The 19,105-nt window shown below is 53.3% G+C and overlaps 2 protein-coding genes across 3 annotated transcripts in view; one reads left to right on the forward strand and one right to left on the reverse strand.

Annotated features, from left to right (window-relative positions):
• Positions 1–695: 695 nt before the first annotated feature.
• Positions 696–15,971, reverse strand: GPR137C (G protein-coupled receptor 137C). Its single transcript, XM_072338771.1, has 7 exons — positions 15,477–15,971; positions 8,628–8,671; positions 7,661–7,889; positions 4,927–5,076; positions 4,285–4,407; positions 4,041–4,156; positions 696–3,357 (listed from the first exon to the last, which is right to left on the reverse strand). The coding sequence occupies exons 1-7, from the start codon at positions 15,828–15,830 to the stop codon at positions 3,186–3,188; spliced, it is 1,188 nt and encodes a 395-aa protein (XP_072194872.1). The 5' UTR covers positions 15,831–15,971; the 3' UTR covers positions 696–3,185.
• Positions 15,972–16,285: 314 nt separating this feature from the next.
• TXNDC16 (thioredoxin domain containing 16) overlaps positions 16,286–19,105 on the forward strand; it is a 41,457-nt gene continuing 38,637 nt past the window's right edge. Inside the window, exon 1 of one of the 2 annotated variants that reach the window (XM_072338781.1) lies at positions 16,286–17,025. The gene's annotated coding sequence lies outside the window, so the exon portion shown is untranslated. The remainder of the gene's footprint in view (positions 17,026–19,105) is intronic. The other variant, XM_072338780.1, reaches the window with a different exon arrangement.

Genomic DNA, 19,105 nt, shown 5'->3' on the forward strand with positions numbered 1-19,105 from the left:
GGGCCCAGAGCTGAGAGATAAAATAGGGCTTGTTATAGGAGCCCTGTGTGCTGCTTCCAGCAGGTGGCTGAGGGCACCCACCCGCCTCAGGGAGCTGAGCTGGGGCCTCTCCCGCAGCCAGCACTGGGACCCTGTTGGCTTTCCCAGCCCTGCTCAGAGCATTAAGCCCAAGTCTGGGATCAGCTCGTCTCACTGGAAGCCGGATGATGCTAAAAAGGGCTGGGAGCACCGAGCAGCCCCGAGGAGCAGCAGCCCCACAGCAGCTCAGTGTCTGACAGCTGAATTCTGCCTCTCCAAGCACAGTGAGCTGGGGCAGTAGGGCAGAGCTGCTGGGACGGAGCAGAGGCTGCAGCTCCATCCCCTCCTGGCTCTGCTCCCAGCCCCCTTCCCACAGCCATACAGCTGCCTGCAGCCAGGGGCTCACTCCATGGAGGTGTGGTGGTCTCAGCACAGAGCACAGAGCACAGAGCACAGAGCACAGGGGCAGATGCTGCCATGCACAGACTGTGTGCCCTGCTGGAGCAGCTGCAGGGAGCTCAAGGCCGCAGGTGATAAACCCACGGTGTAAGGGAATATGGCAACACGGAGCTGCTGGGATGAGGCTTCTGCCTCCTCCACATGCCGAACAGGCCCAGACCAAGAATGGAGGCTGCAGGACAAGGGCTGGAGCTGCCAGGAGCAGAACGCAGCAGGGCTGCGGCCACGGAGCACAGAAAGTCTTCTTTATTTCAATAGTAGTGCTTGGTTACAGTTTAGTGGAGGAGAAATAGGTACATTCATTGGCCACAGCTTCCTGATGCAGCCAGCAGCTGCCGGCCTGCAAAGCCAAAACACTGTTAAAGAACACCAAAAAAAGAAAGAAAGGAAGAAGTCCAATGAAAGGCAACTACGCATTAAAAAACGTCATTGTACTTCTCAGCTCTAAACTCCCTCCGTCCAACACGAGGCAGCCCAGCAGTGCAGCCACAGCTCGGGGCCATCCGACAGGTGGGTGAAACCAAAACGCTTTGCCAGTCACTCAGTACCTCAGCAAGGAGCTGCCAACCCAGCGCCGGGAGGACGGGCCGTGTGCTTCAGTGCAATGGGAAGGTGAGCCTGTAGCCCTTGAGTTTGTTAGTTTTATTCTGGTTTTTTTTTGCACTACACTCCCTTCCCTCCCCAGAAAAACGTAAAGTGCTCCAAGTGCTTTGGGAGTTAAGCAGGAACTGGGGGCCACCAGCATCGCTCCTCCTCTTTGGTGACTTATGGCAGAAGGAAGGACGGGACGGGCTGGGCCCTTCGACAGCTTTGCTGCAAGCCAAGCAGCGACCGAGGCAGAGCAAGCTGATGGTGCGGGGTCTGACAGCAGGGAGCTGCGGCAGCCAAGGTGAAGAGTGAAGTACCAAAGGAGCAGGATGTGTCAGGAGCCGCACTCACAACCCAACAGCAGCAGAGGTTGCTCTTTCTCTGGGCCACTAAGAGTGAAGCAGCTTTGCACAGCGGCCCACCCAGCAGCACAGGGACCACAGCGAGGGGTGAGGTGTTCTCAGTGCAACAAGTGACACCAGCTCAATGCAAGGTGGGTGACGGGGTGCCTGCCAGCCAAGGGCAAGGCTGGAGAGGCCAGGGCTGCCCACAGCTGCCATAGGAACACAAGCTGCCCGGGGCCTTCAGCTCCCAGTGCCCCCCAGTGCCCCTCGGGCAGAGCCAGGCAGCACTGTGCCGCTCCACACAGATGCACGGCCTCCACCTGGCCAGCTCTCCCAGCATCAGGTGTTTGAGCAGCTTCAAGTAGGTTAAGAGCAGTTCCAGTTCAAGTTTTCACCAGAGGTCGGAGCAGCTGCTCGCCTAAGAGCAGCACCTCCACCCCAGCACACGTCCAAAGCTGCTTTGCTCATCCCACAGCTCAGAGACACGCTGGGAGTAACAACCAGCCTAAAACAGTCTCATCTCCAAGGGCCCAACTGAGCTGCAGACCAGGTCAACCTTGGCCGTTCCAGTTTAAGAGAGGGAACAGCGATCTCACCCTCACCTGACCCAGCACACTCAAACCCTGCAAGCACTACTAAGCCCCCAGCACAGCTGCTGCAGGACTCCAGGTCCCCAACCTGCTCCAGGGCACGGGAGAGAGGCAGGAGGAAGGAAAAGAGCCCAGATGTCTGCAGCTTTGCCACTGCAGGAGCTGCCACCACCACCAGAGGCATCCCGCACCTCCACAGCGACTCTGCTGGTTCACGTTTGGTCAGTTTAAGATCTTGTCCTCTACTAAATACAGCTTAGTACTGAGGGGCAACGGGGGAGGCCCCACGCTGGGAAAGCAGCTCTAGTTTTACACGTGCTTTGGGCCACACGTGTTCCCGTGCACGATTCTGCAGCGCCTGCTCCAGCCATAACTTTCCCAGAAGAAAGCAGCCTGCAGCAGCTCACCCCCCTCCCTTCACTCCAGCCCAGCCCAGCCCCCTGCCCAGACATAAGGTCACCGCATGTAACCGACCCGCCAGCTTAACACCAGGAGGAGCACTCGATCTCACCACGACAGCTCTTTGCTACTGATATGCTTTGAGCTCAGCTTCAAGCCCACAGACCCAGGCAGGATGGTTCAGCATCCAGGTGGCAGGACCAGCAGCCGGGGAAGGCCCGCGCTCAGCCCAGGGGCAGCAGCCCCACAGGGTGTGAATATGGCACGTTAACACACTGCAGGACGCCCTGCCCGTAACACTGTTAGCCCAGCTTCACACCCCCACGTGAGTCAGGATGCAGAGTACTTCACGGAATACATCTTTGCAGGAAGACAGTGCCTCTCCCAGCTATGGATGTGCAATTAAAAGAGTAACTAGAACAGTCTCAGACCAAACACAGTCCGAGCAAGATTCATTCCTTCCAAGTGTGCAGATAAAAGTGCAAATATGCATTTGATGTTTCTTTTCTAGTGAGGAAGCTCTGGTGCATTTAGCTGCCAACATCTTGAAGACCAGACCAAGAAAAAGCTTCCAGAGAGTTCAGCTTCACTTTGCTACATGGTACCTTAAAGTCACAGTTCTCTCGCTTACCGCCTGCAGCCATAGGCTCCGTCCCGCTTACGGCTGCAGCAGGTAGTGGAATGTTTGTGTCATGAGTTAGATGCTTCAGGGAAGAGGGAAAGAAAACCAGGTTACAATCCTATACATGAATGCCACTTCTGGGAGATAAGGGACCTCGCAGCCTCTTCAGTTCTGCGCTGCAGGGTGTGAGCTGTGGGGGTTGCTCAGCTCTGAGCCGCCTGCAGCAGAGAGCAGCGGGGCACTGTCGGTAGCAGTTCCACTGGGAGGGGGACCTGCTGGGTAGCTGTCGTTCCCAGCCAGAGACCCATAGCAGCCAGAGCACTGAGGGGTGGCCAAGCTGGGAGGAGAGAGCGAGAAACCAAACAGAGACTCAGACAAGTGATTTGATCGCTTACCCTCTAAGCAGCTCAGAAGACTTCTGCCCCAGCACTGCCCATGCTGCAAGTCCGCACATCCTAACCTGCTTCTGCAGATGTAACACCTCCAAGGAACCTGGCCTTGAGGTGTGAGGAGAGGAGCACCAGGCCCTACAAACCTAGTTAAGGTACAATCTCCCCATTCCTCACTAGAACCCCCAGACCTCAGAGCAGCAAGGCCAGGGTTGCTGGACTTCCCTTTATGGTCCCACTGCAGACCCCAGGCCACTCTCCCCCAGCCCAGGCTCTCCTACAGATCTGTCCCAGCCAGCAGCAGCTCCCTTTCTACAGGAAGAACTCCTCTGAAGTAATTTAGGGGCCTCCTCAGCTGAGGAAAGATCCTAAGATCAGCCTGCCTGGATGAGGCCTCCTGTCCACAACCACTGCACATTTGTTTATGAGCATCCATGGTTGAGATCCACCTCTCAGAGGAGATCACTCCAAGTAGAAACAGCTCTGAGTTACAGAAGGGAGTAAAGTTAAGGTCAGGCACAAGGCTCCTTGTCCCATCCACCTCACCCAAGCTGCCTCCTGTGCCAGAAGGAGCTCTGTTGCTTCCATGCAGGACAGTAGCTATGTTTCCACTTTCTAATACAACACTCACCCTCCTTCTCTGGCCCCAAGCCGTGACAAGTCGTCATCACTGTCATAGCGCCTTGGATTGTCAAAGAAGTAGGCTCTGGAGCTGTAGCTGTGACTATTGACCATTCCTGCTGGAGTCTGTTGAAGAGAAAAGCGTTAAGCCACACGTGAGATCTCTGACAGCCTTTAAGAAGTCTGATCCTGTCCATCAGGCTCCTCGGGCTCCTCCCTGCACAGCACTATTGCAGCAGCTCGCTCAGACCTACCAAATTTTGACTCAGCCTCTGAGCCCGGAAGAACAGCACCACAAAAGTGGTTGGCACCAGCTCCCACAGGAAAAGGACCACTCCAAACACCACGTATTCCTCACTGCTCACTTCCACGTGCACCTGCAGAGAGAAGCAAGAGGTGGTTATACCAAGTCAGCAGCGGGACTGCTCAGCTCCCACAGTGCACAGCTTAGGAGAAACTACAAACCTAGCAAAATCCTTTTGAAGGCAGGAGTCCCATAAACCAACAGTTGTTACCCTTAATTCATTGCCATTTCAACTGAGAGCTAGCAGCTCTCTTCAGTGTGCCACCAGGGGACTGCTAAGCTCCCTACCTACCCCAGTGATTCTCCCTTGCACACAGCCATGCCTTATTAAGCATTGCTTTTCTGCTCTACTTGACTTGTTCCTCCTCTCCCACAAAAGAAGAGTTAGCAGACTGAAACTGATGCGCACAACAGGGAATCCCTCCTGAAGAAGCAGACAGACTGGGGAAGATTCAGGCCTGCTCTACTAGTGAGAATAAGCAGCGCTTCTGAAGGCAGAAATCCAGGGAACAAACACCCCCATGTAGCATCCTCTTTCTCTACACCCTTCCTGCCACTAGATGTGACTTGAAGGAATAATGCACAAACTCACCTTGTCTGAAAGGTTGTCCCAGCCATAGTTAAATGGGCCAGGAACATTGTCTGGAGATATGGCCACAGCTACCAGGTTATAGCAAGCCCTTGAGGAATACAGAAGAGCAACCACAGATCCCACGAGAATAGCTTGGCAGACAGATGTTCCCTGGAACAGAAAGAACAAAGTTTTTAATGCAGACCTTCCCATAAAGCTGGGACTTTACCTTCCTCCTTAAGTAAAAGAAGCTGCAGAGACAAGAATGACCTGGAACACATCTGTATGTTGGTGCTAAAATATTCAGAACTGGTTAAGAGCTTCCCCCCGTGACGAGCTCACTGGAGGAGCAGAGCGAGGCAAGCAGCACTGCCTGGGAGCAGGGAAGGCTCAAAGCACACGAGTGTTGTTCTCAGGATTTTATTGATAGGTAGAGATCAAAGTTGTTTCAGCAATCAGCTTCAAACCAGTGACCCAGAGGCGCCCTTCCACCCATCGCTTTGCTGTGGCAGCTTCCAGACAGTCAGCTAAGAGTCATTCAGAAAATACAGGTGTTTTCCTTACACCCTGATCAGGCACAGCCTCTACAGAGATGAGAATCTGGTTATTTACAACAGTCCGGCACCCCACACACTGAGCATGACTTCAGGCTGGAAAAGAAGGCCTGGTATCTGGAGCAGGGCTCTGAGAAGAGGTAGGAAGAACCAGCACCTGAGCCTCAGTCCCACAGCAGGAAAAGCCAAGCCCACCACACATAAAGCAGCACTCTAAAGGGTGGTGAGATGCTGAGTTGCTGCCTTCTACCAGCTGTCCTATGCTGCTGAAGGAGAAGAGCAGTCTCCATAACCTTCCAGACACAGCGTGCGAGAAAAAGGGCTGCTATGAAGTACCCTGAGGTCACAGTACCTACCTTTCCTATAGGACTAGCTTTAGGAAAGGAAACTACTTTATCTGCAGAGGGATAGAGACATCTGCTAAATGCACTCAAAAGCCAGAGAATGAGGAAACACTCGAGCAAAATGCAGCTGGCTCACCTCCTGTAGGGAGACAATTCACTCAGGCAGCTCATCTCTTCGACCTTCTCCACATCCCAACCAGCTATGCCATCTGTTTGCCCAGCCTTAGAGCTTTGCAAGACACTGTCTTAAAGTTTCTTGAATGTGCTTTTAACAGACCCTTTTAACAGGCCGACTCCTGTGATGCCAAGGCACAAGCATCCAGCCTGCTCCAGCACCGTTAGCAGAGCTCTCAGTACTCAGGAGAAGAAAGGGGCACAAAGCCTGCTGCAGCCTTGCTTCAGTAGCCAAGGAGCACAGCACAGGACCTGGCAGCAGCCTCCTCCTCACATGTCAGATGGCTCAAACCTTCCCACACTGTGGCAAAGGCAGCAATCTTACCAGGCCTCTCCAGACTTGCTATTTTGCTTTGAGAGTCAGCAGATTTACAGGCAGAGTTCAGGAGGCAGGGCAACTTTTTCAGGCACTCGGGTAATGCTCCTGCACATCCCTACCCTATTTTTGCAGCTCCTCCACAACCCTGAAAGTCAAGATATGTCTCCAAGGTAGGAAATGGAGACACAGCATTTGAATGTAAAAAACCACTGTGAGTCAGGTTGAGTTCTCAGAGATAAAGCAGGCTCCTCCAGAGCACTCTGTATTAGAGCGAGGCCCTGCAGACAGCCTCAGGCATGTAACTAGAGGAAGTTGGCATGTCCATAAATCACTGCTGAGAGACTGATATGTTAACTAGTGTCCAGAGCTGGTTAGAGCTGGATACCAGGCCCACAAAGGCAGGGATGTGAGCAGGTTGTCAGCTCAAATACGGCTCCTGCCTCACTTCAGACCCACTGGGCTGCAACCTGTAGCCCTTGGGGACAGTTTGTCACCAGAGCCTGCCAGGCAGCCAGTCCCAGACACCTCCAACCCACACAACCTGGATTCAGGGCATTGAACTGAAACCCCTTGAGCGGTCCTGCAGATGGCCTGCTAAGGAGCAAGATGCCTTCAGCCAACACAAGGCAGTTGTCTCGACCAAGATGTACTTGTAGCAGAGCCTGCAGTGAGAAGGCTTGTCACCCTCTTTATTCCTGAGGGGACAGCGTCGTTCAAAAGCCTTCACAAGCTCCATGCTCTGGGTTGCCTCTTGCCTGAGCCAGGCACAGCAGCACACTAAAGCCCTCAGATGCACTTGACAGAAGACTCCAGGACTCCTTCAAACACGTGGAAAGGAGGAACTCAATGTGTGAGAAGAAAAGCTGTACTGCTGTGAGAAGACGGTAGCTCAAAAGTATCAGAGCCAGGCAGCTGGTTTCCCTGCACCCAACTCTTAGATCCTCGAGTTGCTTAAGCCAGGCAGCCAACACTGGGCTAACAGGAAATCCCATTTGCAGAGAATTGCTTTATGCATCTGTCAGAACTATCAGTACTGTGCAGACTTTTCTGCACTCAGTGGCTAATACACTGCAAGAGCCACATCTCTTACTTAGAGAACCCTCTCTTCTAGACAATCCTATATTAAACCTCTAAACCTGAAAAGCAAAAGCAGCACTTCCATCTCCTGAAGTGCCAGCAAAGCTGCAGACATGTCTCCCTGAAGCATGCAGGGCAGAGCCTCGCAACAGCAGGAACATTCACCTTCTGGAGGGAAGAACCTAAGAGCTGCCATCAGGCCAGCACTGTTTGGAGCACACAGATCCTGCTGGGAATCCAGCTGGTGGCTACACAGTCCTGCTGCAGATCACAAAGCTTTCACCTACCTTAGACTCGAGGTAGACATTCGCTGAAGACATCTTTCCCAGTTTGCACATGCAGCAAGCCAGCGAGATGGCACAGAGGATGAAGAGGCTGTCATTGACTAAAGCACGGGCAAGGACTGTCTGCCTCAGCTGGTTCTCTGGGACTTCACTGTGGATGAGCATTGCACATGTCAAGTTCACAACTAGGAAGAGGAGGCTGGTAAGTACGGAGCCCAGATACAATAGAACCCTGGGGAGAGGAAGGGGGAAAGAAATGGAGTTCAGGTCAGTTCTGGGGTCATTCTTCACCACCCTCCTGCCTTGTCAGGCAAAGGGCCCTACTGCTCCACTCACTCTGAAGACAGGCAGTCAGTGCAACGGGTGAAGCTTCCTGAATATCTCAAGTGTGCAGAGTCTTTCTGCTTGAGCTGCTTTCATACAGCAGGAGCTGCATAAGTAGCCTGAGTTACAAGACTCATCTTCTGACAGTCAGGTTCTTATCTCACCGATTTTAAGTGTTGCTGTAGCTCTGCATTAACTCCAGTCAATACGCTATGAGTCATCACAATCACTGCTACTCCTTTATTGAAAGCCACTGGAGCTCTCATCTTCTACTGCAGGTTTCCCTGGAAATGGTCAGGAAGCACCTGGGCTGCATAAACACATCCCACCTCTTGCTGAATGTTTATCCCACGGGTCTTTGTTGCGGATGTGCCTGCTCAATAAGACCCTGAGAATTCATCTAGTTCACTGCTAGCACCACCAGTACTGAGATGCTGCTGACGTGGACAGAGTCAAGCAGCACCTTTCAACTTTCTCAGTACCCTCAGAGCTCCCAGTCCTGCTCCAAGGCACATCTCTGTCAGAGCACAGCTAGGTGCATTAGCTCTGCTGTTCAGACTCTGGGGTCCAAAGCTCCCATTCCTAACACTGCAGCATTAATTCATCTTAAGCTGTTTGAAGACAACATTAGAAAAGTGCCACTTACTTGTACTTGTTGAAATCAGCTGCACATTTCACTTTGAATATAACCTAGGGGAAAGATTTGCAGAGCATTACTTGACATGACCTGTAGTTTGCCTCTAAACTTAATAAAGATATATATAACAGGAGAGGCAGCATCCAGTGGACATCTTGAAGGATTACATCGCTTACAGAACTCATTTGTACCCACTTGCAAAAGACAACTGTGCTCTTTTCCCTGCAGGAGCCAAGCCTGAAAGTAGGTGCCCAACTGACAAGAACATTCATTACCCTGTGAGGGATTTAATATCTCACCTAAGGACTTCAAGGGAAAGAAGTCGGCACCCAGCAGTCACTGAGACCATTCAGAAACACGTTGACTTCAACCAGCATTGTGCTGTATATTTTAAGCGTAATTGAACCCCTATCTCCCTGTTAGAGAGGGCTGCTTCAGCAAGACAAACAGCGGATCAAAAATAGCCCCATGGTATTGGATTGTGGACCTGCAGGCACTAACAAGTATGCGGCTTCCTCAATCCCTCCATCCTGAAGATGTTTGTAGGCTGAATACACCTGAGAAGCAACTCAGAAGGAAGGCAGTCCTGCAGAGGTGGATGGCCCAGCTTGCCAAGCTGTGTGGCACACAAGATGGGCAGATTAGCTGACAGTCATTTGCAGACTATTTCAATCTTCAAAGCAACGTGCACTCTGTCCAAAAGAGAATCTGGGTTGTGAGCTTTCCCAACACAAGGGATTAGCAGACTCAAGCTGCACATTGTGCAAGGACTGTGCTTCAAAACAAGAACTCCGCAGACTGCAGGGTGCTGAACCCACGCCTGCAACCCCGGCTGCTGGGGCTGAAGGAGAACTGCCAGCTCACCCTCAGACACCCTAAAGCACTCCCATCACTCAGCAGAATGGTTTCCACGTCCCTTCAGGCAGCAGGGTGGCTCCTGCTGATGCATACTGTGCAGCACACCAAGTATAAGGAAGTGCAGACTAGTAAAGGGTGCAAACCCTCCCAAGCCACAGATCAGACATGAGCATCAAAGTACTGCTGCAGGGGGACAGGAGGTCACACGTGGTCAGGATAAGCAGCATGTGGGCAGTGCTTCTCAGAGCTCACTTGTCACACACCAGCACAGCCATGGCAGGAGCTGTAAGAAGCACAGCTGCTGGTACAGACCCCACCAGGAGCGATGCCAGAGCTCAGAATCACATTCAGCCTCAGACAGAGCCTGCGTCCTGACTACAGAGATTCTGAAGGAACATAAGATGCAGAGAGTCCTCTACAGCCAGACCCAGCTGACAGTGCGCTTGTGCTGACCTCACCAGTCTGATCACTGTGCAGGCACACGTTTGGTTACAGAACTTCTGCAGAGTCCTCACTGTCAGCTTCCAGACCACAACCACAGTGAAGGATCACTCATCTCTTACAAGGCGCCTTTACTCAGCTTCTGTGATGGGATTTTTCAGCGCTTGCCTTCCAGTCAACACTGAAGTAATGAAGGCACTCCAAAGCCTTAAAGGTCAGGCTCCTGCCACTAGGATTTCAAGTTTTTGGAATGTGAGGGTTGTCTGGCCTATTACAATAGGTTTAAGCATTTGAAAGCCTCCCCAGCACCACCAAGGTATTGGGCAGCTTCAACAACCCTGTTCCTTGAACCAGCTCTTATGTTTGACTCTCCTCCCTGCCTGAGGGTAGATGAACTCCAGTAGCACCTGGAAGTAGGGAAGAGATGTTAGTTGAGCAGAGGAAAGTATCCAGCCCCCACAGCAAGGAAGCAAAGTACTACAGGCAACCCAGAGCCCCCTACTCTGCTCCTGGACTATACCAGGCAGCAATACTGGAAACATGGCACAATCCATGCTAAGCCTTGGTAGGAGGGCACGGCCATCTCAACTCTGAGAAATCTGAATCCTGCCTTATCCTCAGTTTGTCTGTAGGCTACATTCAGGTGCTTTGGGACTGTGAGAACAGGCATCAAGGACAGCCAGCTGGGAAGCGACTTGGCTCAGCCCTGATTTGTGCAGCATGGAAATCCATTTAAGATATTTGTACTGCTGCTCTGACTCCCAGAAGAGCAGCCCACAGCCACAATCTCTGAGCAGCAGTGCAACTAGTAAACCTTCACTATTGTAATCCAGCTGATAACCCTGGGTAGAACAACTCGTCAGCTGTGAAGGGAGAAGCCACTGGTTAACAGAAAGGAGATTCTGGCTCCAGCAGCCCCGCTCAAGACAGTCTCCCTGGGCTGCCCTACACCCTGGGGAACGAGACACACCAAGCTGTCTTGGGGTTAAGAGTGCAACAGGAACCTGAGACTCATACTTGGACTGCTGCCACAGAAAGCAGAAGGACAGCGTGGTACCAGCCTTAGGCTTTTCTTAGCCCCTACCACGCACTCCCATCGCTTTAGGAAAGGAGCAGACAGCACTCAGTTTACAGTGTTTGCATAGTTATAAAGACGTAATTCATCTGATGACATAACTCACTGTTTCTTCACAGGGATGGACAGGGTCAGTAGGTGATACCAGCCCTGTTCACAGTGCACCTCTGGGATTTAGCCTTGAGCCAATCCTGCAAGGCTCTCAGCACCGAACTATCTACTGCTCTCAAAGCCCAAGGACAGTTGATGCGGAGGGCTCTGCTGTAAAGAAGGCAGCACAGAGAGCTCAGGAGTAGCTCTGCTCCTTGTAAGAGCAGGAAATCCAGGCCCCTGTCCACATGCAGGCGTATCATACCAAGTTGCTAGTAACAGCCCCCACAAACAAGGGTTTCTTTTCCTGTTCAGCTGGGTAGCCAGCCCAGGAGCCATACAGTTGCCTGCTGAAAATGGAGAACAGATGTCCCTTCCAGCCCAGAGCAGCAGGACTAGGCAGTTTGCTGCTAATCAAACCTCAGTTGTTTCTCTGGAAGCAAGTCCTTTCTGCACCTCCCAGCAGCTACAGACCCAGAGGGCCCCTATAAAGCAAGGGGCATTTCTGCAACAAGAGCAGATATCTCACAAAGGTGATCTCCCTGCTCACATCACTGCCCCAGAAGGTGAACTTCTACAGACATCCTCTCAGAGCATGAGAAACACTCAGCCCTGAAGGTGTACTGGAGATGGCAGAGCTGCTAAGAGATGTCAGATGAAAGACCATGTCCCATAGATGGCCCTGGACCAGTTTCAGCCCTAACGCTCACCCAGCTGCAGCTTCATTCTGGTACAACCACTCACAACAGATCTGAAATATCCAAAAGACTTTCAAACCTGACCCTTCCCTGATGGAATCAAAGACGTTTTTGCTTCATAAATAATGAGTTTGGGCTCTCCAGATGCAAGGCAGAACTGTGTTCTGACATGAGCACAGACATTACTCTCTGCAAGTGCATCCATTTTCTCACTATAACCATTCAGCACCAAGCTGAGACTATTCTGGGACTCTTTTCCATAAACCCTGTTCAAGATCTCCCCATCCACTCCCCGATGAAGGGCAGCTGGAAGTCACCTACGAGGATCTCTCATCAGCCCCACTACTACTGAGATCACCCTACGCCATCATGAACACAGAACACAACTGGCACATACTGTGATGTTCTAGAAAAGCTGCTCACTGGAACAGCCACCTGTTCAACTAGAAACCAGAGGGGGAATCATCAGCCCTTAGCTGGAGCAGTTCTGAGTTTAAGTGACCCTGTACCTGCTGTCCCTCCAAGGAAGAGATGACACACCAGGTGAGCTAGACAAGGAAGCTGGAAGAATGTAGGAATGGATGGAGGCTCTTCTAATTCAGCATCTGAAAAGGCAGGAAGATGTTACCCTTGGATACAGGACAAAGAGCTCCCAGGCTGGATGCTCTCCCTCCATGCATGTCTGCTCCAGCACAATTAGAACAACAAGGGATGAAAGAGGCTGATGTCATCTAATCAGATGGACCACTTAGAGAAACCCAGACAGGTTAAGGGTTATGGCCACGCCAGTCTGGCAGAGCTTCTCCACAGGCAGAAGGCCTTATTCATTGTTGCTCTCAGCTGCTGACTCCCAGAGGAGCTGGGGATGCCAAGTGTTCAAGGTCTCCGAGAGGGTCAGGGTGGAGGCTGTGTCTACATTCACATGTATTGTGCTCCTGACAATGACCTGGGGGAAGCAGTAATTGGCAGGCTCTTGGGAAAGGTAGTATTACTCAAGCAGATGCCTAACTGGCAGAGGAGCTATTCCACACAAGGCAGACAAACATCCCGGGTTGAATATCTGAGCCATCATTCTAATGGTCTGAAGCAAGGCTGAGGAATTCTGACAGATGCACTATAATCTTCAGATTTCCCAGAGAGAAACTCGTTGTTACAAGCTGAAGCAGAGGGAAGAGATGCTCCCAAGCAAAAGGCATGACATCTCCTGATGTTCCAGGTGAAGTGAAAGACACTTATTGCCAAATAAGCAGCCCACATACATTTTGTCAAGCCTCCCCAGGAACCAAAGCAGGATAGGAACTGGACAACTTGACCCCCACAGATAGGATGAATGTGAGGCAGCTCCCTCAACTTGAATTTCAGCCCTAGTGTTAGCTTGCACTCTAAGCAGTTCTAACTCTCCACAGCTCTGTTGCTTCCTGAGGCTGTTCTTCCCTCCCCCCCCGCTCAGCATCATCTCACCCTCAGCTTGAGCACAGCCTGAAGAGCTCTGCAAATCAAACAAGACCAGTGCAAATGCACAGGCCACATTTCCCTCCACTGCTTAGACAGATGCCACTTCCCCAGCATCTCCACAAAGAGGGCACTGTGCACAAAGATTAGCTATGCCTGCAGCACAGAAGCAGCCTATGCTTTTATCTGAGGACATCTCAAACAAGAATGACAGCCCCAGAGCAGCAAAAGCCCCGTGTTCCTCTAAAGGTTGCTATCAACTGGCCTGTAAGAATTGAGAACTGAAGGCCCCTCCGCAGCATCTCCTGCTTGAAGTCACACTAGCAGACTCCATCATCTCTACATCTTGAACTCTTCAGCTAAACCGTAGTTGTTCCACAATAGCTTCCAGGTAGAACATAATGAGCATTTTTGCTAACATCCCTTAACGAAGCTCCCCCTGTGCTTAAAGCACTGAGCACATCCCAGCCAAGCACACAGTTGCCATAAGGGCACCATGTGTTGGTAGCTAAGAAAAGGACAGGCTAGCCTTACCAGCCTGTTATCCAAGCAAAAGAGACCAAATATTCCTATATATAGCCAATACTGTTTCTTTCATTAAAATGGAAGCCAGAAGAGCACTGAGGGCTATCAGCCCACCTAGCTGCATTTTCACCAAGCCCCAGAAGCCACAGCTTTCATCACTTACCATCACTCTGAGATCGCTTACAGACCGCAGCCTGCTGGACATCCGTGCTGCTCAGGATGGCCAAGTGTCAGGCCCTTCTCTGTAACTAGGCACGCACACCCATCTTAATAAGCCATCTTATCCTTTCCCACTCTAGATCCTGAGCTCTTATTTCCTCAGACAGGATTTCCCTTGGCTCTAGGTCTTCAAGGAGAAAGAAACAGAGCATACCCGGCCCAAGTCTGCTGCAAAACAGATATCACGGGAGGAAGGGCAGCCTGAGAACCCATCTGAATGTATTTTTATTTAAACAGAACCTTTTAAAAAGCCCGCAAGGAGGCAAGCCTGCGAGCAAGACCAGTGACTTGGAAGAGACCCAAAATCAAGCCAGTCTGCAGCAACAGAACTTGGGATCCTCGGTCAGCTTGCCTTCTGGGTGACATAAACACCCACTGGTTGGAGCAGCTGGTAGGTCAGGCTCCCTTTAACACACAAGATGGATCATACACACTATGCAGCATTCGTTACTTCGCTGCCACTCCGCAGGCAGCATCTCCAGCACTGATAAGGGACAGTTTACCCCCCCCTGCTTCCTCCAGGTGTTTGTGTCACGAGGGGAAGGACCCAAAAGGCAGAAGCATCCCACATCTCCCAGCCTGGCCTTATCACGTGCGTGTTGATGTCCCAGGGAAAATGCCATCATAATTCCTACTGGTGACACATCGGAGCGATCTGGCTGTGCGTTAGCGATTCCTTTGTGAGGCTGGCAAACAGCTGAGAGCTGCAGAGCAAAGAATCCCAACAACAAAGCTGGAAGGAAAGTACTGTCTATTTATGAAACAAGTCACCAAACGGGAAGGCAGGCGAGCAGCAGAGGGGCCGCTCACGAGAAACTGGAGCAGAAACACAATATTCGGAGGGGGGAAGGGGAAAGCTAAGGCTTTAAAGGGTAAATAAAAGCAAGTGAAAGGAGGGCAAAAAAACCACCTAAGGAGTGATGGGCAAAGGCTGAAAAGGAGGAATGCAGCTCGGCAACAACAGCCAGCGCGCTGCACCGTCCTGAGCTCCGTGGGGGGAAGGGGCTCAGCTCGCACCCCCCCTCAGCTGCCCGGGGAGCAGGGCAGAGCGATGGAGCGATGGGGAGGTTTCTGCCTGACAACAAGGAGCACAAGAAGAAGCCGAGCGGAGCGATGTGGAGCAGGAGGGAGCGCAGCAACAATAGCAGAAGAGGCTCCGGCTGGTGACGTAATGCTTGGCAGCACTCCAGGCCCGAGCAGCCCCTGCCGCTCGCTGCCACTTTCTGGTCCCTTTTAGAGGAGGGGAATGAATAAAACAAGACAAAACCTCCCCCCCCAACACACATATAACCCCCTCCCCACCCCCCACGGGGCTACAAGGCGGAAAGCTCAGTGAGCAGAGGCGGGGCAGCCTCCCACCTCACCCCGCACGGACCCCCCCACAAACACCCTGTAGCACTCAGCACGCCCAGACCCGACCCCCCCATTCACCCCCATCGCCCTCCCGGCTCAGCCCGCGCTCCCCGGGCCCCTCAGAACGGCTCTCCCGGACCAATTCACCTCAGCGAAGTAGAGGTTGAGGAGGCAGAGGCTGGCGAAGAGCAGGCAGCCGGGCAGGCAGTAGAGCAGCCAGTGTGCGAAGGGCTGCTGGAGGCGGAGGGCCTGCAGCGAGTTCTGCAGGTAGAAGGAGAACAGCGTGGTCCTGAGGGCGGCCCAGAGCAGGCAGAGGAAGAGGCAGAGCGTGTGGTAGCTCAGCCGCCGCTCGCGGTAGTAGAGCAGCAGCCAGAGCTGCAGGTAGGCGAAGAGGAAGAGCGCGGCGTACAGCGCCGTGTGGAGCACCGTCAGCCCCAGCTCCACCGCGTAGGGCACGGCGGGGCCCTCGGCCAGGGCCGCCCCCGCGGCGAGGGCGCTCATGGGGCAGCGGGAGGCAGCACCGATCGCCGCGCGGCCCGGCCGCGCTCCGTGCCCTCAGCCGGACACCGCCATGCAACAAAGGGGCGCCGCGCCGCCCGCCGAGCCGCTCGGAGCCGGGGCCGATCAGCTGAGCGCGATCATTTCAGGCGCTCGCTCCTGACAGCGCGCGCTCCCCATTGGCTCCCCGCCGCACCGCCCCCTCCGCGCCCATCCGCCGCGCCGATTGGCTGGCGCCGCCTGCCACTCACGCGCCCCCCCCTCGGCCCCCTCCACACTGTGAGCGGAGCGCCTCCCCGGGTTGGCGCCACGCCTCCGACGGCGGAGGGGGGCGGGGGCGGGGCGAGGCGGGGGATCTCGCCGCTGATTGGCTGGCGGTGCGGGCGCGGGTGGCGGCGGTGACGGGGGCGGGGCGAAGCTCCTCTCGGCGTCGGGGCCCGGCGGCTCTGAGGGTCCCCGCAGGGGCGGGGCGGGGCGGGGGGCTGGATCGTGAGGGGCCCACAGGGAGGCAGGGAAGGGGGTCCCGGTGGGGTTTGGGGTTCCCATAGCGGCAGCCACAGCTCTGACATCTGGTTAGGGGCAGAAGGCCTGGCAGCTCGGGAGCGGACCCTCCCGTTGCATGGCGCTGGTGGCAGCGCTGCTGTAGGCCTCAGTTAGAAATCCCTGCTGCTGTAAGAGGGGATTGGGGCCTTTACACTATAAAGGCAGGTATTTTGCCACAGCAAGGCCGGCCAGCAGATCCCTGTAGGTATCGTCGTAGGTCTGAGCCTCTGCAGCAAACGTGCGTGGTGAAGGCCTGCTGCTGTAGGTGCAGGTTGGGCCTCCTGTGTTGTGTTTGGATGTAGCTCAGAGACCCTCTCCTCTATTCTTTTTCTATGCGAAGATCCCTGTGCCTATAGACAGAGCCCAGAGGCCGTAGCAAGCAGGTGGGCAGCTTAGAGACACCCCTCAGGACCAAGAGATCTCAATTCAGGGCTCAGAGATCATGGACAGGTTCCGTTTGGCACAGCTGTATTTCTGACATCCCATTGCCAAAGTGTAGGACGGGGCTGCCTGCAGGTTCTTGTGCCACGCGGCCAGGCCACAAACCGTGCAGGACTGCGGGAGCCTACAGGAGACCTTCACACGTGGTGCTCTAATTGCAGCTGGGGACGAGGGACGAGCACTTCAGCCTGCTGCTGGAAGCAGTGCCCGCCAGGTATGTGACATCCCTAAGCCATCTTACAGGCAGCTGAGCAATAACATGGACCGGCACAGTGCCAGCTGTGGGAGGAAGGTCCTCAGAGACACAGGCAAGGTGTGGGCTGTCAGCTGTGCACCAGCAGTGAAGCCTTTCTCGCCTATTGTGGGCAGGGCGGTGTGAGGCTGCTTTGGCTGCTGGACCAGCAAATGAGTTCCTGGGTGCTGGGAAGTGGGACCTGAAAGTGAAAATGAAAGTGAAACTTAGGGAAGTGGCTGAAGGCCTCTTTCCAGGGTGCTCTGCAGAAGAGAAGGCCCAGCCTCTGCAGGTAGACAACAACATGAGGGCAGCACTGAGAGAAACCAAGTAAGGCAAAACACGCTGGGCAACAGGCAAGGATTATTTTGCTGTAAATGTCTTTTCCCACCTCTGTTGATGACCCTTGAGAAATCAGAAGATTCCCTGTGCCAAAAGATGCAGCTCTTGTAGCTCACAATAGCTTGCCCTATGGGCCCCCTTTATTCAAGCCCCATATCTTCAATGCCAGCACCAGGGCCTCTGTCCTGCCCAGGATTTGTGCCTCCCTAATGTGGGGTCCAAGAGCCCAGCGTGTCTGGTTTGTGGATCACAGAGTAGGGGAGAGGCAGCGGCACAAAGAGACACTGGGGGAAGTGTTACTGTGGGAGAGGAGCTCTGTTATCATATGACTTAATGTGCCAGATGTGCCTCCAGTCACATGAGCTGTCCTGGCGCTGCTTTGTGCAGCAGACTGATTACATAGCAGTCTGCAAGGTCCTTAAAATGCTGTTTGTAAAAAGTCTAACTGTCTGTGCACAAAAAGCCTGTCAGCCCTGGGGCTTGAAAGTGTTTGTGGATAAATACTGGAGTAATACTGTTGCAATTAAGCTCTTGCTTCTCCCTGGATGCAGCACATGGGTCTGCTTTGGGCTCCTAGCGTTGGTTATGTGGGGTTGGGATGCTTTTTGATACGCTCATTGTGGAAATAAACATCTTTCTGTGGCTGAAGGGGCAAACCCGTGACAGCTTGTGATGAGAGAACGCTGCAGTAATCAGAATTGGGCAGGATGGGAACATCACTTGCTGCCTTCTGCTCACAGGTCCCATCACGTGCCTCCTTCAGACTGATGTGCAGAAGGGGCAGGTGGAATTGGCCAGCAGATAGTTCATTTCCATGGCACGGGTGAGCGTGGCCCCATTCACAGAATGTCAGGGGTCGGAAGGGACCTCGAAAGATCATCTAGTCCAATCCCCAAACCTGTGCAGGAACATCTAGATCGGGTCACACAGGAATGCATCCCAGTGGGTCAAAGAACTGGCCCTCAGAAATGTTGAGGGGGGCTGACTTGACTGATAAGCTCTTTATTCCAGCAAAACAGTGTAGTGATAATTAACCTTAGAACTGTCATCAGAGGTGAGGGGATCCCAGCCCATGGTTAACACTGCAGGAATCCCAAGCAACATTGATATGGCACAAGCAATTTATGCCAATGTGTTTCTGGTGCAATTACTCTTATTTTAGGTCACCTGCAGTGGCCCTAACCATTTTACCTGGCTTTGTCTGGAAGGTATGACAGTGAAAACACAAACCAGGCCTTGCACAATGGCTGTGATGTGCTAGGCTGCCCCGTGGCCTGTGGCTTTGAGGGCTTCCCACAAGTGACACAGAGCCCTTCCCTAAAAGACAGCAGCCAAAGCAAGGCTGCAACTTGTCCCAGCTGCCTGTGGCTGCTGAGAGGTTTTCCACTAGCAGGGGTCTGTTAGGGTGTTTAGCTGTAGCCTGTTCCCCGTATCCTCGTGGGTTCTTGGTGAGATCCTTTCCCTTAGAGTCACTGCTGTAATAAGGGCCAGTTCACACAGCCCCGGTATTTTCACACATCCCTGGTAATCCTGCAAGTGGCTGCTGTAGGGAGTTCGGGCTGTTTCCAACCCCATGGTGTTAATCTTCCCTCGTTGGAAAAGAGGTGACACAGGGAATAGGCTAAAAGCCGGATAATCCATCAGACGCTGAGTGTGGAAGGCTGGATAGCAGTGGTGATGCTGAACACCCGGATGGAGCTGTGACTGTGTGCTGCAGCAC

This window comes from Excalfactoria chinensis, chromosome 5 (assembly GCF_039878825.1).
Source record: "Excalfactoria chinensis isolate bCotChi1 chromosome 5, bCotChi1.hap2, whole genome shotgun sequence".
Classification (NCBI taxonomy): Eukaryota; Metazoa; Chordata; class Aves; order Galliformes; family Phasianidae; genus Excalfactoria; species Excalfactoria chinensis.

Excerpts from the sequence above, each read along its gene's own strand:
- GPR137C (XM_072338771.1), bottom strand. The coding sequence starts at position 15,830 with ATGAGCGCCCTCGCCGCGGGGGCGGCCCTGGCCGAGGGCCCCGCCGTG. Across the intron at positions 7,890-8,627 it reads GCTGATTTCAACAAGTACAA|GGTTCTATTGTATCTGGGCT; the intron begins GTAAGTGGCACT and ends TCCTCTCCCCAG. Across the intron at positions 4,157-4,284 it reads AGAGGCTGAGTCAAAATTTG|ACTCCAGCAGGAATGGTCAA; the intron begins GTAGGTCTGAGC and ends TCTCTTCAACAG.